A 26,742-nucleotide genomic window follows, 5' to 3' on the forward strand; every position below is an offset into this window, starting at 1 on the left:
AGCTCATTATAGAAAATTGTTAGCCTTGGAAACCAGGTTCATCATTAATTATAACACTTTATTTCCTTCAGGTCTTAACCTGGAGGTGAATATTAATATGTGAAGGTGATGCTGATAAAGCAAACTAATTTTTGTTTTCACAGGAGTTTGTCCAATTTGAAGCATGTAGTTAAATATAAATATATGTTGACTATAAATTATAGTCAACCCAGTGTATAAAGAATGTAAGGCTGGGAAATGAGGTTACAAGCATTTTTCATGGTTCAAAGTCACTTTAAATGAAAATGGTTTGTGCAATGTGTATAACTGGATAACATCATGTGATGTAATATAAATAATGTGCTGTTGGTGTAACAATTTATCCCTTGAAGGCTTTTTAGCCGAGGTACCAGGAGACACCAGTAAAGTTTTTTTTTGTTTTTTTGGTTTTTTTGCACTTTACTTTTGAGAGTCTTCATTTTTTGTGTGTTTTTTTAATGTTTAGCAGTGTGCAAGCCAGCTAAGCACAGCTGCCAGCTGCGCAGTGCCAAGCAGTGCCAAGTAGTGCTAAAATGTATTTTGTTTAAGCAGTGCTTGGCACAGCTTAGCAGGGCTTAGCAGAGCTTAGACCGCAGCAAAAAATTTGCATAATTTGTTTTTGGAAAATAAATGTTCAATAACCTTTCTGTGTATCTGTGTATTCAAACCCTGTACTTACTGCACGTAAGGCTGTTACTCTACCCACTTGGCTATGTAGATATGAAAAAATGCTGTTATACTTTTACATGTACCTCTTAGCTATGTTTAAGCATTGCTGAGCACTACACTGAGCCATGCATACACACTAAGCTATGCTTAAACCTGACCTTTTCATAACTAAATATATCCAGTTTCTATTTTTAGGATGTCTGGCATGTGTCTGGCATGTGTCTGTTGCTGCGCTCTGCATCGCTGAGAGCAAACCTGCTTAAATATATATATATATATATATATATATATATATATATAAATACATTTCCATTACACTGCTATAATATGTTTGGACAGTGCAGGAAGTGTGTTGTTCCTCTGCAGACACAGTTAGCACCACATTTCCTACACTAATTCAGCTTCAGACTGCAAACTATTGATTTTAAAACTGGAATGGAAATTAATGTCATACAAAAGCATTTAACTGGATATCCAGTTCTTAAACACATGTATACAGCATGATATTGTACCAAGGGGCTTGAGAATACATAAGTTCCTGAACAGGACCACTCATAGGTCTTTTTTACACAAGGAACTTAGCAAGTTATACAATGAAGCCAGTGTTAACTCATTTAAAATCCCTATCAATGATAATGACAGACAGTTAAAAGTTTTGAAGTCTGAAATTGCTGACATTAACACTTCCATTCTCCAAAACCCTGAGTTGTGTTTATTTAAACAACTTTATGATACCGTGTCTCCAAAGCTTACTAGATCCACTGCCACACTGTTCAACAGGAAAAGGCAGAAATTACTCAGAGACCAGCAAGATTACCATAATGGTCTAGCTTATCTTGTCATAACCGAAATATTAACTCATCTGATCATCCTACTTTACAGAGAAGTTTGTACTTCAAAAATAGTAATAAGAGGGGTACAAGGAATCAAGACACTTTTTACAGCCCTCATGCATGTAGTGGGTTGTTTGAACAAATGAGCGGCTATCCATTGAAAAGTTTTGATCTAAGAAAAGATTCTTTGGCATGCAAAACTGGCAGTCTTAACAGAAGCTCCTATCCATATAATTATTTTTGGAAAAACAGGGGCTTTTATTCACACAGACACTTCAATGCCTGTCTTTCTAATTCTACTATCCAGAGTCAACAGAATTTCAGACTTAATAACAGAGGACATTATTCTAATGGACTAGACAATACTGGAAGCTTATTGTTAAATAAAGACTTGTTTGACAGAAACAAGTCAGTCAGTACTAATGATCGCATTGTCAATAAAGTTCTTAATGCACCACCAGTTTTAACTACTGTCACTACTCAGTTTCACTTGACAACTGATATGGCAAGTGATTCACCATCTAGATCACCAGGCATGTCTGTTACACCATCTATTTGCCATGCCCCTTTGCTTCAATCAGTGGCTAACCAAGTCCTTTGTCCTACAACTGTTTATTTAACACCAGTTTCTGGTTTAAATAACAATTTCAACACAAATAGTAGGGATGATATCTCTTTTTTTACAGGAAGATCTTATGGCCAAATCAAACAAGGATTTTCAGACAGAAAATCCATCAAAAAGGATTCATGGGAGAGAAAAAGGAAGAGGAACAAAGAACATTTTAATCCAACCAAGACATATGCACACCAGGAGCAGTTGAAAATAGACTCCTCATCTAATTCCTGGTGCATTCTGGACTTGACTGATCGAGTTTTCTTTCATCCGATTTTGGATGGTAATTCTCAGAACACAGAGGTTTTCCATCTTTACTCTGATAATACAAGAGTTGTAAAGACTAGTGCTACTGAAAGTTTTTCAGTGAATTATTTTGTTTTAGATTTTCTATTAGTATTTGCAACCTACAGATTCTACTACACCACCTAATGTGATAACCAAGTCTGAGAAGATGTCTCAGTCTTTTGTCACAGATGCAGATGTTATACAGAACTGTTTCCAACAGTGTAACTGACAATGTACCTAGTTCTTGTGGCTTGTGTGTAAATAGTGACTTAATTGTTGACACACATTCAAATACACATTTTAATACACATTTAAACACACCTTTAAACACAGGGTTAAATTCTGTATTCACCCTTTCTAACAAAAGGTTATCCAATGATCATCTCAACATTCTGAATAAATGGTTATCTTTTATCCCTTCTCAGAGGGCTAATATTTCTAACGTGTTGTTAAGACGTCAGATTATTTGCTGTAAAACTCAATTTAAAAGTTAACATTGAGAATAATGATTCTGAGCTTGATAATTCACAAACTTCCACCAATTCTTTAGAAGTTCCACTCAACGGGAATTCAATTAATATTTCAGTTCAGAGAAAGAAGAGTGTGTGTATATATATATATATATATATATATATATATATATATATATATATATATATATATATATATATATATATATATATATATATATATATATATATATATATTATAAACAACAAGAAACTATCTTAACTTGCAACACTTACTGTATATACTGTTGATAATTAATATCTTGTTATTGTATTAAAGCCAACAACCTGTAATGTTGTTTACTATTGCTGCAACTTTGTATCTCTATTTATCATGTACATGATGTGGAGCTTTTCTCCCCGGGCATCCGTTGAAAAAGGACCTGCGTCCAGTCGGAATATCTCAGTAAAAAAATGTAAATAAATCAATAAATATAATCCTCCTCTACACAACACACTTAATTCTTTTCTTAGAGTTTGTAAAAATGACTGTAGAAAAGTTTTATTAACCAAAACAGATGTCAAATGGTTCAATTTTACTATGGATGAAAGGAAAGCCTTACAAGAACTTACTAATGACAAAAATATGAGAATCATGAAAGCTGACAAAGGCACGGGGATTGTTCTTATGAATTCTGACACGTACGCAGACAAAATTAAAGAGGAACTTAATAAGGATGATTTTTATGACAGAGTGACTTTAGAAGAAGTACACAGACAGTTTGAACACATTGATAACACTCTAAAATCCTTACTGGATTCACATGGTATTACTAAGTTCCTATTCATGTTGTCTCCAAATCCCAGTCTAGCCAAATTATTTGGTATCCCTACGATTCATAAGAACACTAATAATCCCCCATTTAGATTAATAGTTTCAAGCAAATGCTCAAAGACATAAAACATCTCCCAATACAAAGATTTTGTACTCAACCCAGCAGTTCAGACCTCCCTTTATTATACAAGAGATTCCTGGGATTTTTTAAATTTATTACATGAAGGGAATTTTGATTTTTCTAACAGTGTTTTGGTTACACTAGACATAGTAGCACTCTATACTAATATTCCCCACAGGGAAGGGCTTAATTATATTAAACATTTTCTTTACAAATATGTTAAATTTCCTAAAAAGAAAGTAGATACACTTGACACACTAATGTATTTGGATTTAGAAAACAATTTCTTCCATTTTGACAATGACATTTACAGGCAAGTCAGGGGAGCTGCCATGGGGTCAAAGATGGCCCCAGCTTTTGCGAATTTGGTGTTAAGCGAGAGGGAGCGTGACACCTTAATACATCTACCAGGCTTTCATTTGACTAAAATGTACAGGAGGTACATAGACAATATCTTTTTCGTTTAGGAAGGAAGTGAGAAACAACTGGCATTATTTGTTGAGTCACTTAATGAGAGTATTGGTTTCCTTGAATTTGTTATAGCAGATAAATGGAATTCTGTGTCTTTTTTGGATATTAATTTAGCGATTAACATGGAGAATGGGTCTATTTCTTCTACAGTACACAGAAAACATACATTCAGAAACAATTACTTAAATTTTAACAGTCAGCACCCATTCTTCATAAAAAGGAATGTAGTTAGACAATTCATTAGAATTTTCAGACTGACTACTGAAGACATTGATTTTGAGAAAGAATCAGATTTTATTACTAAGTTATTTTGGAAAAGAGTTACCCAGTGAACTTGTTGAACAGCATTGGGAGAGAAATTATAGCTAACAGGTTCACAAAATTTAAACCTATATTAAGATTTGGTTTTCTCCCTAATAATAGTGGATTCAGTTTCTGACCGCACCTTAAGTTTTTCACTACCGATTAGTAGGGACATGAAAACTATAAGAGACATTATTGTTAACAACTGGAGAATTGTGTCTAGTGACCCTAACATTGGCCAACTTTTAGCCAGTGCTCCTACCTTTTCTTTTAAATGCACCAAAACATTGAAGCTATTTTTTGAAAACGGGTATCTTCTTTTTTTACTGTCTCCTTTGCCTAACTTATCCAAACCTCCAGGCATGTACTATTGCAATAAATGTGTATGTTGTGATTACATTTACAATGGGGATTTTTACATCTTCCCACATTGTAATTTTAAAGCATCTTTTCCTAAATACTTTGATTGTAATAGCAATATGGTGGTGTATTGTGCTATCTGTTCTACATGCAAATGTTTCTATATAGGAAAAACTACACGCAAGCTCAGTTACAAGATCAAAGAGCACAATTTTGGTATTAGAAATGGAAATTACAACAATGATTTAAGCAAACATAGCTGTCTTTGTAATGGATTCACTAGATTTTTATTTTTTGTCCTAGAACAGGTTAACAATTTTATTGGTGACACAGTTTGCTTCAAGTACAGGGATTGAAGTGGCAACTACGTTTAAATGCAGAGGTTAGACCTGGACTCAAAGAAGCTTCTAATTTGAAATGTGCCTTAAAATGTTTTCAGTGATCAATAGGCACTGTATATAAATGTCTAATAAGACTTTTCATTTTTGTTTGCAATAAGTGAGAGAAAAGCTTTACAGATGTTTTTATTTTAACAACCAGGTAATTAACTTTAATGTTAGAATACAGGACATGTTCTAACACTCTCTTTTACAGTTAATTTATGCTAGTTCATAGTGAATTTATTGGACCACACTTGTTTATAAACAGTATATTTCTAGAAATGGACATTGGCCATTTTTTTGTAATTAATATTCATTATCACCTTGGCTTGGCTTGCTACTGCTGTGGTGGTGCTTCGGTAGCATTGTTGCCTCACAGTTAGACGTTGCCCGTTCGATTCTCAGTTAGAGCGTCTTCTGTGTGGCGACATGAGTGAACGGGCGTTCCTTCATTGAAGGTTGTGAGTTAGGCCTGGCAAGCCAGCACGTAAAAACTCTACTGCCAATCATTAGCAGACTGGAGTTCCGCTGTGGCGACCCCTAACCGGCAAAAGCCGAAAGACACAAACAAACAATCATCTTGGCTTGCTAAATTCTACAATTGCTGTAATTTGATTTATCTGATGAAGTTCTGATACATATAAAGGGTGAAAGTTCATCACACCAGAGTGGGGAGCCTTGATTTTAGTGTATACTTTATCTTAGTGTTTCTTTTTTTTTTATCAGAAGTTTTGATTTATATATATATATATATATATATATATATATATATATATATATATATTTGATTTGCAACTAAATACACAAAGTCACTGCTGTTGACCGGCGTGCAGTCAAAAGGCAGTTTTCAAATAGGCAGAATGCCGACTCAAAATTCATTGACTACACTACAGCAAATGGGCTGTGTAGTTCGAGTATCTGAGTTCGGCATTATGCACCGAGAACATGGTTCAGTGAGGAACAGGGAATTAGCCCATTTTCTCACTGTGTTGCAATCTCAGAGTTGGTATTTATAAGCTGCAGGGGGGTGTGTGAGGTGCAGGGGGGCTTGGCCCCTGCAAAATAGTGAAATGTATGTACCGTTGACTATGGAATGTCATGGTATGTGAAGGTGCATAGCATGGGTGACAGACGTCACCTCCTGCTATGTTAAATACATCAAACTATGGGTGTTGATGTATTCAGTTTTCACATGGCCAGAATTTTGCTGTTCTGGATTCAGGATTTCAGGTCGACCATGTGACTGGTCAACCTATGCAATTTTGCAGGTTTGAATAGTAAACCTATACATATATACTTTGTTACACAAAGCTAATGCATTTGATACATGATATGAACATATGAGCTATCACTGGAATCAGTGAAGTTAATGCTATTAAAATTATTTAGAAGAATGATGAATTGCTCCTCTGTATGTTTGTGTGATATATCTCACAGTTGCAAGTAATATTACAGGACACTAATAAAACCAAAAAGTTAGTTACTATTCAAGTGAAACAGAAGAGTTTGTTTTGACTATACACCTAGTACAGGGGAACAAGCACTTGTAAAAATGTATTTGTTTAAACAACATCTTTTTATGCTTTTCTTGGTTCATCTCATATATTTCATTCTCTGTCTCCAAACATACTTTCTTATGTCTTATTTTTCTTTCTTATGGAATTCCAAGAAACATTTCATATATTTATTCTTAAAACTTATCCACCAAGATATCCAGTTTTTGTAAAACGTGTTCATACCTACACGATGTTTCCATAATTGTCTAACCCTTTTTATACCTCCCTTATCTAAATATTTTTCATTTCATCTTTTAAAACCTTTATCGCTTTTTATATATATCCTTTTTTCTTGAATCTCTGTCCAAATTACCAATGTACTGAAAATCCTGTGACTTTTATTCCTTTTTACATGATTTCAAACTTTCAGAAATAATAATCTATCTCTATTCTTAAATTATTTCTTCTGTAAGTCCACTGTTATTGCCCTATGTATATAACTTTTCACTTTTAATTGTCCATAACATTATTTTAATATCACCACCCTCTTTTTTCCTTTCTCTCAAGTTAGAGTTAAAAGCCTCCACTAATATCAGATCCATGTTTGCACTTATATAATCTAGGATTTTTTGAAACATCCCTTCTCTTTCTTTCTTCGTTATATCTACATAAGCTGCTATAATTCTATAAACCTGCTTTTTCCTTCTCATGTCTGCATTACACTACCCATTATTTACAAGGTAAAAATCCAAAATTCCTGCTGAAATTGTACATAATATTCCTATACTTGAGCATGTTTCTTTTTCTGTATTCCATATAATGCCACCTCCTCACAACTTTTCTACTTGTAATCTCTCCCCTTCTATTAAAAAAAATATTGTATCCTCTAATTTAAACATGTCCATGTCAAGTGCTACATGCAGTTCTAATACCCTTAATATTCTTTTTACATTCTTCATACTATTCACATTTTTGCTAGTATTCTCAGCTCTTTTTATTGATCCTTACTTATTCTCCCCCTTTTTATTACACTTTACCTTTTTTATTTTCTTGCATACCTAAACACTTAAATTTCCTCTTCCTATAATTTATCCTTTTACTGATAGAATTTTTCTTCTCTTCACCACTCTCCAACTTTCTTCTTCATCACTCATTTCTACTATTACTTCATGACCTTTTCTATATCGTTTTACCTTTTACTTTTCCATCTTCTTCTACCTCAGTATAATCTATTGTTATCCACACTTCTTGTTCTTTTCCTTGATCTTGATCTATTTCTTCCTCTTGCTCTACCTCTTGTTTCAGTTTCTTGCTCTCTACCTATTATCTCCTTATATTCTTCGATATTTTCCTTACAATCCATCCATAAATGACGTTTTTTTCACATTTAAAATATTTCAGTTCACATCTTTTGCATCATGAACCACTTTGCCACAAATAAAACATTTCCTTTTATCACATTATTTATACTGACAACTAAGGTTACTGTACATTTTCCTTTCTGTGCAAATCTTTCTTTTTTGAATATGCTTACACATATGGTTTTATGGGGAGGTCATTTTACATGATGACTATCAAACAATTGAGAAAATGAAAACCCTGAAAAAAGTTAGCCTTCAGGAACATCATATATGGATCTTTATTCTTCGTGCCATTCCTCAGATAATTCCAATAAAATAATCACATTTCCATATTTTAGTGCTACCAATTTATTCCCTTCTGTTAACTTGGTCTTGAGACTGGTACTGAATGATTATATGGATTGTATTTAAGATTGCTAACATTTTCTATTGTAGGGAGCTACTGGAATATCAGGACCTCCAGGCCAGCCTGGTCCAATGGGGACACAAGGACCGAAGGGGCACAAGGTAAAAACACTTCTCTTCTACTTAACATCGTAGTTCCATCATTATAATACAATGTAGCAACTTTAGCTCTTTTAGAATGACTATCTTAGTTGTACAGTGGGGCCTGATTATGAAAGAGTCGCCCTCGGTATAAGTCTGCACTGATTCCGAAAGTGTTGTTGTCGGTGTAAGTGACCAAAATAATAGCACTGCAGAAAAAAACAGGCAATAGTCCATGAGAGAAACTTTATTAAACATAAAACATAAACACTTTAACATAATCACCGCATTTCATCCCAATATGAACTTCATCAGATGCAACAACCTACACAAAGTAAAAAAACTGGAATAAAACACTCCATCTAGTGGTTAGAAACACATAACATAACCTCCAAAGGTTCTCACATGGGGGAATAGGGACATCCTAAAATGTCCTTGGCTAAAGCATTTTCAGAATCCCCTTTCCAGACAGCTTGATAGTGCTCTTTAATGTGATCCCTCAGTTTTCTGGTGGTCTTGCCGATGTAAAAAGCTCCTCATACTGAGCAAGAGCTGAAGTACACCACGTTGGTAGAATTGCAGTCATATGATCTACGGTGGCAGATTTTGAAATTTAAGGCTTCAAGTGAAAAGTGGTCTCCTGTAATGACACATTTTCCACAGGTGGACATTTGTGGGGGGTTGACAGTAGAGTCTTGCTAGGATATTGTACAGGTTTTTATTGATGGTGACCTGCATGTGGAGAAAGTCCAATGCATCATCCTGTTGGAGCGTCTTTGAATATCTCTACAACATCAGAAATTCAATCAGGCCCTTTGTCCCTGAATGATATAACAAGTCCTGATATCACTTAGATAATGCTATGGATTTGTTCTTTGCTGTGATATTATCAAAAGTGGGTTAATTATAGGAGCCTAATTAGCTCATCTAATGTATTGAAATGTTTTTAGATATCTTAATGAATACATAGATACAGCCATGGAACACCACATTCAGATGGCAATTTCTGTCAGATGAGATAACATAGAATCTTTGGGCATTTTTTTTTTGCCCTGCCCCAATTCTGGGATCATGAGCATACTGTGCATAGAGTAAGCATAAGCATGCTGACTCCCTTCAATGACACCTTGATAGTCATCCTGCCATACTCCTTTAACCACACATGCCTTACCTCAGGTGCTAACTTACAGGTACCACTAGTAGTCATCATCAAGATGGAACTCTCATTGGACTTCCCCAGACCCCCAAAAAGAGGGTAAGCAAGCAATAGCTACTCATTCCTTCTCCTACTTTCCTATCTCTCTCTCTGCTGCCTGAGCCACTAAATCTCAGGTCATTACCAAAGCAGATAGACAGCCACCTTCTGTGCTGTTTATTTCTTGAGTAGGACTAGTCACATGGGTATCCTATCTGCTGAAATGTGTAGAATTTTGTTACGTTTGCAATGGTGTTCCATATGAAAAAACAGGGGCCATATTTATTTTCTCTTCATTCACTGAAATATTTCAGCAACTAATGTGCAATAACCTGGATTTAAAAATGAATAGGATGTAAGCTACCCTTCTCAAGCTAATGCATATTCTATCAATTTGACTAAATATTTGAACATAGGATCATAGAATCATAGGAAGTTACTAGGTGATTGGCCTGGACACCTTTATAAGCCTAGCCAAGAGTTTAGCCCATGTTTAGACAAGTCAGCGCCCAAAGCCCCTGTCCAGCAGGGGCAGAGGTGGAATCCCAGGGGTGTATTTTCTGTTCCCCATCCAGTTATCCAGGGTGCGCATTAAAAGGAATAATGAGGTACACTGCTTGATGTGGAGAGGGAGTCTATTCCACAGATGGGGAAGTCTCTGGGACAGAAATCTGTCCTACCAACAAGTCTATTCATGTCACAGACCAGGTTGAGGTCGCTCATGTGGGTTACTCGACTGGAGCTTGACTTGCAGATATGCAGCTGTCCCATCAAGGCGGGGGTCTGAGATTGCTTTGTATGGTAGAAAGAGATCACCTCTGAGGATTCTGTATGAAACCGAGGAGAGGGACAGGGCTGTTAATCTATCTGTGTAGGGTAGATGTTTGATGCCCTGGATTCTTCAGGTGAGGAACCTCTGTGGTCTCTCTAGCTGCTGCAGGTGCTTTGCGAGATACATGCCAAAGGCAGCATTGTACTCAATAGTGGGCATAATAAAGGAAGAATAGAGGGATGTTATGACCTCCTTGTCCCTGGATGAGATACCCTTACTTATGAGGTGGGCCATGTAGAAAGCTTTCCATACAATGGAGACAATATGGTGGTCAAAAGTCAGGTTGCTATCAACTTGGGTGCCCAAATCCCTCACGACTGATTGTGTGCTTAGGACATTGTTATTAATGTGATAATATGTGGGGATGTCACTCTCCCCAAAAGGGATGATGATGCATTTTTTGGCATTCAGCTTGAGGCCATGTTTCTGGCACCAGTCATTTGTTGGGTGAGACCCTCTTGGGGGATGTCCACATCACTTGGGGAATTGATGACCACACCCAGCTTGCATTCATCTACAAACTTGGTCAGCCATAGCCCACTGGTTTTGTCCTGCACTTCAGAGAAGTATATCCCAAATAACAGAGGCCCCAAGTCCGATCCCTTTGGTACATTGCACGTTACAGGTCTACTGTTTGAGGTGGCTTCCCCCATTTTGATTAGGTAGGTTCTATCAGTGAGCCAGTCTGTTACCCATCTGGAAACATATGGATTGATGCTTAGTTGAGAGAGTTTATCTATTATGCCCAAGTGGGGAATATTGTTGAAGGCTTTGGCCAGGTCAAGGTAGGCGGTGTACATCATCTTCCCCTCATCCATGGCTTTGGTGACTGTCTCAAAGAAGTCAACCAGATTTAACAAACTTGTCCTCCCCTTGATAAAGCCAAACTGCGTGTGGTTGAGTGTTTGGAGATTGCCAATGTCCCTGTTAATGATGTCCTTGATAATCCTTTCCATAGTCTTGCAGATCAGGCTAATTAGGCAGATGGGTCTATAATTTCCCAGATCGGTGGATGCTCCACCTTTGTGTAATGGGATGACAGTGGTTGCCCTCCACTCAGTTGGGATGAAGCCGGTACTCAGGCTTCAGTTGAGTAGGGTGCCTAAATGGTGCTTCAAGTTCATGCCTGAGTTCATGTAGGAGCAGCCTGGGATGTTATCTGGTCCCATGGAGGCTGTATTTTTTGCTTTTGATAGGACAATGATGACCTGTTCCCTAAAGATAAAGGGAGGGGGCAGGTACTGGGGATGTCCTGATTTACTGATGGGGGGGACAGAGGTGTGAAATTTTTGCTGATTCTGTCAGCCAGTAGGTTGGTTATACCCATAGTACTTGTGTATGTGGTGTCCTTGACCACCAGTTCTGAAAAATCTGGGTTCTTCCTTTGAGACTGCAGACATATGTAAAGAAGGCCTTATGATTGTCTCTAGCAGATGTGGCCAATTTGGGCTTGAAGATGGCTTTAGAGAATTTCGCTAGTGATCTTATTTGCTTGCTCGGGCTAAGGAGAAATTGCTTCCAACTGGACACCTGCTTCTTCTTGGTCCTGGACAGCAATTTTTTCCTCTTGTTATATAGTTTATTAATTGCAGATGTCCTCCAGGCAGGTTTACTGTTCCTTGCAGAGGATGATTTTGTCCTGTCAGGTATTCCTGATTCCATGCATCTATATAAGTGCTGGTATAGTACTTTGGTGTAGATTTGGAAATTGGTGCTCGGTCCTACAGAGAGGGAGAGGGCTGTGAAGCTGTTTATGCCATCCCTCAGGAGGTTGTAATCAGCTTTGGAGAAGTTTTTTGTTTGACCCTAGCTAAGAGGGGGGTGAGGGGAGATGCTGACTTCAAAAGTGACCGCTTTATGGTCAGAAATTACCAGGGAGGATAATACTGTAGGGGTGCTGCAGTGGTTATTCATGTTCATTAATACCAAGTCCAAGATATTATCACCTCTTTTGGTGGTATCGACTAGCTGTTCCAAGGCATTTGCATTGATAAAATCCAGGAATCTCTGGGCATTTGCGTTCTAGCATGAGTTTTTCCAGTCAATGTTTGGGTAGTTAAAGTCACCTAGGATCTGGGTAAAGTGTTGAATCTTGATAGATTCAAAGAGGTCCAGATAGATGGAGTGGGCATCTTGAGTCAAAGTTGGGGGCCTGTGGCTAGCTATGATGTGAATAGGGTCTTGTCAATGGTTAACTGCACCTGGAGTGTCTCCTGTGCATCATACTGTCTGACCAGCCTGGAGGTATATGTGTCTTTAATATATATCGAAACTTCACCTCCTTTGGCTTTGCTGCCCACAGTTTGGGGTCTGAATGTATGATAGGATGAGTAACCAGTTAAGGCTAGGGTGCTCTCCACAGCTTTGAACTGGGTTTCTGTGGCTATACAAATGTCAGCATCTTCCTGGATTTTCAGTGATCTGTCCAGACTGATTGCCATTGCAATGTGTGACACTCGCAGATGCAAGTTCGACAACTGCAATCAATAAGTGCAAAATGTAAGATTTTATACTAAGGTCACAACTGCTGCAGTTTGGTATATTCCCCTAGTTCTAAAGTATAACAAACTTGGAGCATGCATAACCATCAGTGGAGAGGGGTGCAGTCCTCCATGATGGGGGATGCACTCACCCTTGTGGAAAAATACTCTGAGCAGGATTACAAGAATTTTGATGTCTCGTGTGATTAGAAATGCTTGCACTTCAGAGTTTATAGTTCTGGGGCTTGCATTGATAGGTCACAAAATTTTGTTATGGAGCCATCCAAATCATTTCACTTAAACAATTATACATCCAACACTGCTGAATGTGAAAGTCAGTCAAAGTGTTTTATCAACATTCATAGCAGGAAACCTCAAGCTTTATACTGGGTTATTATACTCACAGACTGCCAGTGTGTTTGATGACTTTCTTCAGTCATCCATATAGGGACACCTCTCTTATTCTCTTCATTCTAATTACAAACCTGTATGTTTTGGTAATGGATGCAGCACCATTTTCTGTGTTGTATATTCTACTTACCTTAGCCATTTGTGTACAGTAGATGTATTAACAAACAGTACAGGATTGTTATTTCAGTACATGACATACAATTTATGCTCTTAGTGTAAAACTGCATCATTTCAAAATATAAATGTCATTTAGATAACTTTTAATGCATGCAGATATCATAAAGGAGACTACCCAGTCCAGGTTAGGCAGAGTCCCTCATTGACTCTCTTCAAGAGGAATCTTGATGAGTGGATGGGAGATTATAGGTTTACCCTGGGTATCACTTCTGTGTCACTGTTAGACAGAGGCACAGTATACTAACCTCGAAAAAGGGCATAGCAAAATTAATTTAAAATGGGTGGCGAAAGCCAAACACTCTGGCTAGGCTTATAAATGCCCTAGGGCAGATAGCCTAGTATGAACCTATGAACCTATGAACTTTGTAAAAACAATTTCTCATGATCACAGTTACTACAGCATTTCTTAGAAAAAAATGAAACAATCAGAGTGTAACATTATATTACCGAAAACAGTAGAATTGAATTTCTGTTGTTTCAAATTACTATTTGAATGTTTTGCCCTGACATGAGTTAGAGTTAAAGTTGAAACTGATAATGTAACTGTAGGAGGTTGTTTAAAATTAAATATAGCCACATATTATAGCTGAAAACAAGTTAATTGCCTACTGCTGATGATATCAGTATATACAAAACTAATTTTATTATTTTATTTATTTTATTTTTATTTTACATTTGTTAACTGGGAAAGTCCGACTGCATACATATCCATTTTCAGCAGAGGCTCGGGGAGAAAAGCTCCAAGTAACAGATAAACATTTAAAATGCAGGTTACAGTGATATTTAGCAATTTAACAAAGATCAAAAGACAAAAACAAAATAGGTTACATATTGAAGAAAAAGTTCAAAGTAAGGTAACATTTAGATATGAGACAACAACAAAGAGGGAGATGGAAAGAAACATAAAGGGGAAAATAAACATATAAGAGTAGTGTGGGTATAGGAAAAGGATGATCATTAGGAAGAAAGGAAGAATGAAATAAGAGAAGGGTAGGTTAGGTAGGAAGCAGCAGAGGCTGAAAAGGAGGTTCTAGTCCTGATAATGGAAGCTAGAGAGATATGAAGGGGTAAAAGAAATTAACTGAAAGAGGGTAAGGAGAGAATAAAGGGGAATTACATTTGAGAGCTAAGATGGATTAATAGATTATTTGAGTAAAGTTGGGTTTGATAGGGACTAGAGAGTGTGACAAACATTTTGTCATAACTCAGTCTGAATATTGTGTAGGTTAGTCAGGGTTTAGACATGGACATAGCCAGTCATTGTGTCATTGTGCATGTGTGTCTTCAGAGATATTTTGAAATGAGGCAAGGAGCAAGTGGTGGTTAGTTCAGCAGGAAGGGAGTTCCATTTTTTTCCAGCAGAGTTGGAGAACAGTTTTTGGCTTATATAAATGATATTATGATATAAACAATTTGCACTTTAAAGGGAAATAACTATTCAGCATCCATCAAACGATAAAATAAACACAGTCAGGCTTTGAACCCATACAACCCTGTCCCCACTAACTAAATATCCTCTAAGTATTAGATCTATACCCAAAGTAGTGTGACCCTAGAGCTACTATAGTTAAATAGCAAATGTATGTGAGCCATAGCACTTCACATGGGCAGGGGGTATTGAGTATAGCCTTCCTACAAAAAAGAATGCTAAAGTTACTCTTTGATTGAATGTTTGGTATCACATATATTATAATGCATATTATAGCAGTCCTTAAAAAATCTGAATTTATAGTGCTCTTTAAGACATCTGTAATAGTCTTTGTTTACTGTTCATGCTTTGCAGTGTGAACCTTAAGATCATCAGTTACATGTTCTTTACTCTTTTTAAATGCTAGGAAGTCCAATAAGCAAGCAGTAATGCCCAAAAGGATGTACGTTATCGTGCAAACAATGCAAGTCCCCTCCACAGCCCTGGAAAGGTATTATTTACACAATAACACACTCTGGAAGGGCATTAGTGCACTTAGAGAATGGGCTATCTTTTAAATTATTTGTTTTATTTCTATATTTTTGATGTAAAATAGTTCCTCTGCCTAATGTTTCAGACTTGCTGTAGCTATGTAATTATTAGAGGAAGTATTTTACATCCAATATATAAGTTATGCAAGTATGTAATAACTAAACACACATGCACACACGTACACACGCACACACGCACACATGCGCGCACACACGCACACACACACACACACACACACACACACACACATAGACACACAAATACACACACAAACACACACACACAGACAGACAGACAGACACACACACACACACACACACACACACACACACACACACACACACACACACACATTCAGAAAAACAGACAGACACACACATATCCATAGACATAAATGTACACACACCCCAATTACTACCACTTTGTTGGCTGAACACATTCTCAGATGTATTCTTTTGTGCAAATGATTTTAAAAAGATCATAGAACGTGAGGCATTGCAGACCCCCCCCACTTTACTATCCCCAATTTTGCATCATACCTCATGGTGCTTCTCTGGATTTGATTTAGAATGACACTGTCTAAAAAGAATGGAAATCATAACAAATTAAAGTCAGTCAATAATACCAAACACTAAATATTTAATTCCTCTTGTTTTCACCAGATCTCTTGCTTTTGTAGTGCATGCTGCAGTCAGCGCTCCATCCGTGTGTCCCTCCCCTTTCGATTTCTCATGCATACAAGCACACACACACATACACACACACACACACACACACACACACACACACACACACACACACACACAAACATGTACAAAGGCACACATTCTTTCTTTAGTGTTTCTTTTTTTAATTTACATTTTCTTTTTATTTTACACTTGCTAAACAGAAAGGCACTGTTTAGCAAGTGTAAAACAAAAGCCCAAGCTTCAAATTTTTCTTCCTTTTTCCTCTTTAGGGTTCTAGGCAACTCCCACTTCAGGCCAAATTGATCCAACTACCTCTGCTTCCCAGGAAGTTAGGATTAAAGACGTGCTAATGCACCCAGCAGACATTTTTCTTTGGTTTGGAATCAAACCCTAAATCTTCTGGACTCAAGAGTAGCACCTTACCATACCCCCAGCTAAGACACATGGTAAATAAGCTGCCACGAAACAGTGGCCTTGTTTTTCGATGGGCATCCCTGCACATTAACACCCTGCTGGAGAGCATTTGTTCTCCACTCATAGCGCTGGTGTCCAGGTTGCCCATTCTCTGATCTTAAATAAGTTCTAGTACAGATGTGAAAAAAGGAAAATTAATTTTGTACTGATCTTAAAGCATTAGGCTACGATGTATCTGTGCAAAAAGCAAAAGAGATTTATTTTTATAGCACATAACCATTTTTTGTCTTGTCTTCCAGGGAGATGCAGGTGAAAAAGGAGAAAAAGCTGAACAGGTAAGTTTTACTGCAAAACATTTCCCTCATTTTTCCCTAAGTATTTAACTGGGTTTTCATTCATTTAGTAACCAACAAGAATCACGTGATTCAGATTTTAGATACACGTGCTTTAAGTGACTGGCAAAGTGTATCATTCTGTACATTTCATATGCAGTTGCCTGTTGTGTAAACATGCATGTGTTTGTGAGGCTGGGTTAAAGATGGTTATTGCCCTTTTCACTGATACCTTAATGTCCACCACCTCCTCATAGCTTTCAGATAATCAAGTATATCTTCAGCATGTGAAATTAGACTGAATAATTTGTGTTCTTACAGCAGACTGTTTTCTTTTAACAATGTATAACATCAAAATTCAGGGCCAAATTTCTTGTACTCTTTAAACTCATGTCTGCCATTTTGAACAGTGCATTACTAAAAAAGCATAGATATATCACAAACAATAGCAAGGGTACCATACCTTACAGTTCCTTGTGTTATGTTTTACCTTCACTCTTTTCTGCATTACAGCAACTGACAGATGTGGTGCAATGCCTGCTGCAGTGAGCCCAGCCCTAAGCAGCCACATAATTCTGCACACCTATAATATTTGGCTACAGTGTGATGCATGTTAATGTACCAAAGTGCCATTGTTAGTGCATATCTATACATATAAATATATTTATGTATATGATGCTACTGTGTGTGTGTGTGTGCAACTGGCAGGCCTGCCTGCACTGGCATTTCATGGAAAGGTGTTGATCTGGCAGTTCAGAGAACTTCCTAAGACAAAATGGCATCAAATACCTTACATCTGCACCTCATTGCACAATTACCAATGATCTGAAAGAAATATCAAGTCAGATTTTTAAGATGGTTTTAAAATCATGAACCAGAAATTAATCAAACACAGGACTGACAGTTTGTAAAATATTTTTAACAGCAAATGTGATCTAGCAATATTATTTCTAAATCAAAGCATCCTGATGTAGTCCTAATGCTTATAATAAAGAGTAAACAGTTCAGGCACATGAATGATAAACTCTCCAGGAAACGCTGGCTCCATAACATAGAGGGATAATGTCTTGGCTGCAACACAGATGACCCAGAATTGACTAGCAATATGGGAAGGAGTACTGGAACCTACTGGATTGAGGTACACAGCATGCAAAGTATGAGCCACAGATGTGGGTTTGGCTCTAAAAATGTATCCACATTGTAGCCTTCATGGGGTGTATTTAAGAATATGCAAAAAGCATTAACTGGAAGGAAGGAAGCTTGCCTGCCTGGATGATGGCCTCATGTGGCCAGCTGTCATTTACATGGAACTACAGTGCCAGCTGGGCCAGGGAAGGGTTGATGATCAATAAGCAATGGGGGGAGAGCTATGAAAAATAAATCATCCTAGAATTTTAATGCTGTTGGGCAGTATGTTCTAGCATGAGTTTACAGAACACATAAATGACCATTTACAGAAACATAAATATATTTTAAAAATATTTGCATACTCTGTGAATTGTGCATGAAGTTTTATAATTTAAAGATTTCTGCAGTATTTTAAACTGTAGACATTACCTATAATAAGTTTAATACTTATCTTTTTATATCTTGTGCCGGGTTTTATTTAAAATTTTAATTGATACACACACACACACACACACACACATATATATATATATATATATATATATAAATATATATATATATATATATTCATATTTATTACATACATTTTACATTTACATTTATATTATTGCCATTTGTTATATTTATAGATTTATATTTATTTGTAGTCACATAGGCAATACCATGTTAAATCTTGAATGTACATTATTTCATAACATTTTATAATGTTGGTTGACATGTAGTTTTATATATATTTTTTAACATTTGTGTACATTTTAGTTGAGTACAACATTATCTATGTGATACTATTTATTCTAGTTTTAAAGGTTTTGCAGATTAGGTTAACAAATAATGTGTTAAATATTTATGTAGAAGTGGATATTTTAGACTTTTTATAGGACTCTATACATACTCAAATGGTGTTTTGGAAAATTTCTCAGCAGGCAAATGAAAATGAAATTTAATTATATTCAATTATGTTTAATTTGATTTAATTAATTTAATTTTGTTGTAATTGAATTCTTACAAATTGATATATAGTTTAATTGGTTATGTTATTTAAAGCAAGGTACTACCTTGGAGGTGATTATCTTGAAAAAGCCTGACATAGCTTCAGGCGAAAGCGCTTGGTGGATATCATGTTTTATTGATGTTCTGTATCTAATAAAGTCGTTTTGTGGAAGTTTCACGTTGGATTATTTGGTTATTACCTTCTGCATTTACAATTTTGTGGACTTCTGGGACTTAGTTCGTTTTTTCTTACTTTATTTTACACTTGCTAAACAGAAAGGCACTGTTTAGCGAGTGTAAAACATGGCACACATTTGTTTTTTTAAAAGCCCAAGCTTCAAATTTCTTCCTGTTCCCTTCCTCTTAGGGTTCTAGGCTGCCAGGACATAGTTATTCTCTTTTTGACAGGGTGGTATGTTGCTACAGTCTATCCCTCAACTCCCACTTCAGGCCCAATTGATCCAACTACCTCTGCTTCCCAGGAAGTTAGGATTAAAGACATGCTAATGCACCCAGCAGACATTTTTCTTTGGTTTGGAATCAAACCCTAAATCTTCTGGACTCAAGATTAGCACCTTACCATACCCCCAGCTAAGACACATGGTAAATAAGCTGCCATGAAACAGTTGCCTTGTTTTTCGATGGGCATCCCTGCACATTAACACCCTGCTGGAGAGCATTTGTTCTCCACTCATAGCGATGGTATCCAGGTTGCCCATTCTCTGATCTTAAATAAGTTCTAGTACAGATGTGAAAAAAGGAAATTCAATTTTGTACTGATCTTAAAGCATTAGGCTACGATGTATCTGTACAAAAAGCAAAAGAGATTTATTTTTATAGCACATAACCATTTTTTGTCTTGTCTTCCAGGGAGATGCAGGAGAAAAAGGAGAAAAAGCTGAACAGGTAAGTTTTACTGCAAAACATTTCCCTCATTTTTCCCTAAGTATTTAACTGGGTTTTCATTCATTTAGTAACCAACAAGAATCACGTGATTCAGATTTTAGATACACGTGCTTTAAGTGACTGGCAAAGTGTACCATTCTGTACATTTCATATGCAGTTGCCTGTTGTGTGGGGATGAAACATGCATGTGTTTGTGAGGCTGGGTTAAAGATGGTTATTGCCATTTTCACTGATACCTTAATGTCCACCACCTCCTCATAGCTTTCAGATAATCAAGTATATCTTCAGCATGTGAAATTAGACTGAATAATTTGTGTTCTTACAGCAGACTGTTTTCTTCATAACAATGTATAACATCAAAATTCAGGGCCAAATTTCTTGTACTCTTTTAACTCATGTCTGCCATTTTGAACAATGCATTACTAAAAAAGCATAGATATATCACAAACAATAGCAAGGGTACCATACCTTACAGTTCCTTGTGTTATGTTTTACCCTTCACTCTTTTCTGCATTACAGTAACTGACCGGTGTGGTGCAATGCCTGCTGCAGTGAGCCCAGCCCTAAGCAGCCACATAATTCTGCACACCTATAATATTTGGCTACAGTGTGATGCACTGCTTGGCTGTTATTGCACCAAAGTGCCATTGTTAGTGCATGATCTCTACATTTAAAACATTTCCTGTAGATGATGCTACTGCAGTAGGACTTGTGCCACCTCCTCCCCCCCCTCCCGAACTGGCAGGCCTGCACTGGCATTTCATGGATCAAAGGTTGATCTGGCAAAGTTCAGAACTTTCCTAAGACAAAATGGCATCAAATACCTTACATCTGCACCTCATTGCACAATTACCAATGATCTGAAAGAAATATCAAGTCAGATTTTTAAGATGGTTTTTAAATCATGAACCAGAAAATGAATCACTGCAACACAGGACTGACAGTTTTACACTGAGTATGAAGATGCAAAGACTTGCCTGCATCTTTATGGAATTCAGTGTTTAGTGAGTGTTAGCTGAATAGCTACATCTGAATTTAGAATTTTATATTTTATATATGAAAAATTTTATGGAGCTCTGCTCTGCTTACTGCTTGCTTGCTTGCTGTGGGATTTGAAGTCTTCTTAAAACACACAGTCTTGCTGTGCTGTTTACTGCTGAATCAGAGACACATCATGACTCCATCTGTAGTCTGTTTAAAGCACCAAGCCTTTCAAATTGCACACTGATAAAGAAATATATTTTGCAGCTATAAGCACAGTTACAGATAACTTATTTTATAACAAACCACATGTAGTCTGTCAGATTTGTAGCATATATTTACAAAGTTTTCCTTCATTACAGATATGAATGATGACTTCTACAAAATACCTCTCTGTCCTTCTCTCTGTCCTTCTCTCACATAACTGAATTACTACAATAGCTATATACAGAACTAGTAACGCACACATTTCCTCTTGGTATGTTTTTCTGGCCTTATGTGGGAAGTCACATAATGTCTGTTTTTAGACTTTTCTATTGTCCTTTTGTGATTTAAGCACTCTTGCTGATGTGAGGATGCCATTCTGAAAGGAAACATCTGTATAAGCTGTTCCTACTGGAAAAACATCACGTATTGCTGAATTTATAAAAAAGGATATCTGTTAATTGATATTTGTTCTACAAACATGAGACAATCATGTAATCCTTGCTTTCCAATATTGCTTTGTTAGGCTTTTCTTTTTGATGCTGTGAAGAGAAGCCTGTCTGTTATACATATAGTATGAATGCACATTTTACATTGCTAAACTCTATACATATATTCAAGCAAACTTTTTATTCTATGCTTTATCTTTCAGCATATTTATATTCATAATATCTAAAAATTCCCTCTGTTTTTAAACATACTCAAAACATTCTATATAAAAAACACATTATTTTTATATAAAACCTTTAGTCTTTTTTGATACAAGTCAAAATGCAATTTTACATAGTTAATACAATGAAAACATGTATTACTACCAAACCTGAATGTATTTAACAACTTTTTCTTTTGCAGACCATTCTGTGAAAATATTTTATCAGTTATGAGCTGTGTCTGTTTTAATTTTACTTGATTAATTTATTCTTTTGCAATCACAGAATTTAGTTTATGACTTAGAATTGTTTCATTAACTCTTTGCAACTGTTGAATTAACTATAAGAGACAGTAACTATGTGCTACTGCAAGCATTTATACACTACTGAAAACACACAATTTCAATGTCATTTTAACCATAACATTGTGGTCAAGTCTTTGAACTGCCCATTAACATCTTGATAAAGTACTGAACTGGGCTTAGATAATAAATATTTGAAAGCAATTATTTTACTGGGGTAAAACCAGTGATGTTACAACTTGACAAATTACATTTGAGCTTATTACGATGTATCCTGTACAGTATGTATTTACACAGACTGTTTGCTATTTATGCATTTCAATTTACTAGGTATACTGGACCAGTTTTTTAAAACATGGTTTTTCGCACATTTATTACTAAACATTTATTTAATTTGTACTGAATTCTTCTGCATTTGTACATACAAAGACTATCATTTGTACTGAAATTTTCTACATTTGTACATACAAAGACTGTAGTCTAATCTTACAAATTTAATAACATTAATATTGAGCAAAATCTTGGAAAATGTTTATGTCTCTTTAGAAATATCTAGTGGAACTGGCACTATGTCCTGTTATTTTAAACTACATACTCAGCAATTAAAAATATTCATGCTTTTTTATACCAACATTGTTTTGCCAAAAACATATTAAAAATAGTGACCATTCTTGCTATTAGAAACATTTATGCATTTTGCATATCTTTATTCTGTCTTGTATAGCGTTATCAATTTTAAGCCATCTCTTGTTTTTTAAACTATCTCTTGTATAGCTTTACAGTTTAACAGGTTGTAAATACAATCTAATACTAAACAATTCAGTAATAACCATTATGATAGCTATTAACAACTTGTAAGATATCTTATCCTGTCAGGTTTAATCCAGTTTACCAGTATTTCTAATACACTAATACCTGTTTCCCCCCCCCCATAAAAGAGTATTGTCAAGAAGGAATGAGATATTTTTTCCTCTAGCTTTATTTTAGACCCTTGTTGTTTATTTTTTCTGTAGCTTTATTTCAGATCCTTGTTGTTTATTTTTTCTGTAGCTTTATTTCAGACCCTTGTTGTTTATTTTTTCTGTAGCTTTATTTCAGACCCTTGTTGTTTATTTTTTCTGTAGCTTTATTTCAGACCCGTGTTGTTTATTTTTTCTGTAACTTTATTTCAGACCCTTGTTGTTGTTTATTTTTTCTGTAGCTTTATTTCAGATCCTTGTGCAGTACTGCTTATACAGTCAGTGTAAAACTGAGAAAGTGCCCTTCCCCCTTATACAGTCAGTGTAAAACTGAGAAAGTACCCCTCCCCCTGTAGTACTGCAGCACTGTTTACCTGCCCTATGCTGTGAGAATAGAATGTATGTCAGCCCAACACTTTGGTTATACATTTATTTTATTAGGTTACTAAATAAAGCTTTCACTGTATATTACCTCTAGTAGGTATTTACACCCTCCTGCACAATTGATTTGAACTGTATATATACTATAGCCCATTTGCTGGCTGTACTTGATGCAACTGTGTTTTTTTCTTCTCTTTTAACATTTCCTTGCAAACAGATTATCAGTGACATCTATGCACAATTGTGGCATTTTATGACAATTACTAAATAGTGTTGCTTGTAAACATTTTAACAAGTATGTTTTAATAACAATGATGCTTTAGAAAAACTCAAGCTACTTGCCTGGCAATCAGTCTTGTTGTTTATCTTATCTTTTCAACATTTCCTGTAACTATTCATTCAGTCTAGGAAGGTCTGAGCTCACATTTCATACTCTAAACTATAGTTAATTCTTTTGGCATTTTTCCTTTAATGTGATTGTGATTTGCATAACTATGCATTTATACTACGTAAATCAACATCATTTTACAATTACCTTACATGGATTTCAGTAGTTTTTATTTATCTATTTAACTGTCCTGCCATTAATTTTACAAAAACTGTTTGACTAATACCATCTGTGATTTTACTTATTTTTAAAATTCAGAACTTTAACTGTTTGGTGTTACTATGCAATTATAACATATGTTTATTTATATTTGCTGTTGTCTGCCTTTTGCTTTTGTGCATTGTAAACAAATGTACTCTAGATGAAAAGAACACACATGCATGTCTGTCTTGTATATGTATATCTTTATACAAGCATGTCATGTCCCTACCATCCTAGCATGCATGCTTAACCATTTTCAAAACATAAACATATTATAAATTATATTTCTTTTGCACAGATTAACTGTGTATGCAGGAAATTCCCAGTCTTTGTCAGTTGAGCTAATTTATTTCCTTTATCCTGCAACTGCAGTTGAATTTCCTGTGATGTTGCATGGTCTTTCTGACATTCTTTAGTAAGCTGTTCTGCTGAATTTGAAACTCCTATGCACTTTTGAAAAGATGTGTGTATAACTTGTCTAAGCTTCCTGAACTCATTGTGTCTGTCTTTTAGAGGTTTATTACATTTCTTTGTAACAAAATGTACTAGAGTTTCTATCAGTAACTGATTTGACTGTTATTGCAACTCTGAAATAAACCTTTTACATCTGGTAACAGAACATAACTGTCTAACATTTGAATATAATGTCAACATATTAACTTTTCTTGGTTCTTTACCTTTACAATTTTTGTCTGTATAGTCTAACCTTTGGATAGTGTCATGCACTGTATTTTTATGACATTGTACACACAATAAACATTTTTATACCACACATGCTTTTATTTCAGATACCAGTCAAATATTATAATCCATTTGCATAACGCCTTACTATCAAATTGCAATCCATTTGCATAATGCCTTACTATTAACTTGCCCTAATAAGGTTTCACATTTGCTAATATGCTGTATATACATTTATTCTGTTATTATTATTACCTCTATGGCATTCATACTGTATGTAACACAGAATAATTTTCATACCAGTCAACAGACAGGCAGATGGCCAAGCTGCTTTACTGTAGATGGTTGAAAAGTTTCTGTAGTCACTTGTGAAGTTGGTACAGCAAAACTGGCAGATTCAGTCTTACAACTTCGTCTTGTACCTTTTCTGGAGAATTTATGGAACTGCTCCACCTTCCTGCAATGCAGTCTCACCGGATTTAGATGTCTGTTAAACTGTATTGCTACAAACTGTTGAAAACTGTAGAAATCTGAAGTACTTCACATAAACGTTACTGTGCTTTTACAGGAGTGACATTACCCATTCACTCCCCCTGTTTTTGGATACAGGCTAGGAACGTTGTCAAAGGATCACCATTGAAAAATTATATTGATCTCTGCTGATCACGTCAGGGTCACCATTGAAAAATAATATACAGCTGCTCTGCTTACTGCTTGCTTGCTTGCTGTGGGATTTGAAGTCTTCTTAAAACACACAGTCTTGCTGTGCTGTTTACTGCTGAATCAGAGACACATCATGACTCCATCTGTAGTCTGTTTAAAGCACCAAGCCTTTCAAATTGCACACTGATAAAGAAATATATTTTGCAGCTATAAGCACAGTTACAGATAACTTATTTTATAACAAACCACACGTAGTCTGTCAGATTTGTAGCATATATTTACAAAGTTTTCCTTCATTACAGATATGAATGATGACTTCTACAAAATACCTCTCTGTCCTTCTCTGTCCTTCTCTCACATAACTGAATTACTAAAATAGCTATATACAGAACTAGTAACGCACACATTTCCTCTTGGTATGTTTTACTGGACTTATGTGGGAAGTCACATAATGTCTGTTTTTAGACTTTTCTATTGTCCTTTTGTGATTTAAGCACTCTTGCTGATGTGAGGATGCCATTCTGAAAGGAAACATCTGTATAAGCTGTTCCTACTGGAAAAACATCACGTATTGCTGAATTTATAAAAAAGGATATCTGTTAATTGATATTTGTTCTACAAACATGAGAAAATCATGTAATCCTTGCTTTCCAATATTGCTTTGTTAGGCTTTTCTTTTTGATGCTGTGAAGAGAAGCATGTCTGTTATACATATAATATGAATGCACATTTTACATTGCTAAACTCTATACATATATTCAAGCAAACTTTTTATTCTATGCTTTATCTTTCAGCATATTTATATTCATAATATCTAAAAATATACTTTCTTTGGGTCACATTTTCTCTGTCAAAGTGAAAAAGTCAAAGTAAGCTTTATTGTCATACAGATCAATACAGAGGAAAAAGTGTGCATCACTGCACGGAATTTCGATACTCAGACTCATACCATATGAATGACAGTTTACAGAAGGAAGATAGATTAAATTAATAAAAAAATTAAATGAAATTAAAATAAAAATAAAAACATAAAATGCAAAAAAGTAAATAAAGTAAAACAAGTTTGAAAGTTCTATTTACATCAGAAACACAACAAATACAACAGCAGGAATAGATTCAGTAGAAATATTAGGAT

General features: G+C 35.7%; 1 protein-coding gene across 1 annotated transcript in view; it reads left to right on the forward strand.

Moving 5' to 3' along the window:
- LOC122797026 (collagen alpha-1(XXI) chain-like) overlaps nt 1–26,742 on the forward strand; it is a 1,114,432-nt gene that overhangs the window by 827,881 nt on the left and 259,809 nt on the right. Inside the window, exons 21-23 of the mRNA XM_044065795.1 lie at nt 8,633–8,704; nt 17,141–17,176; nt 20,162–20,197. Of these exons, the coding sequence (XP_043921730.1) occupies nt 8,633–8,704; nt 17,141–17,176; nt 20,162–20,197 (144 nt within the window). The remainder of the gene's footprint in view (nt 1–8,632; nt 8,705–17,140; nt 17,177–20,161; nt 20,198–26,742) is intronic.

This window comes from Protopterus annectens, chromosome 3.part0 (assembly GCF_019279795.1).
Source record: "Protopterus annectens isolate FY-2018-M chromosome 3.part0, PAN1.0, whole genome shotgun sequence".
NCBI classification, from domain to species: Eukaryota; Metazoa; Chordata; order Ceratodontiformes; family Protopteridae; genus Protopterus; species Protopterus annectens.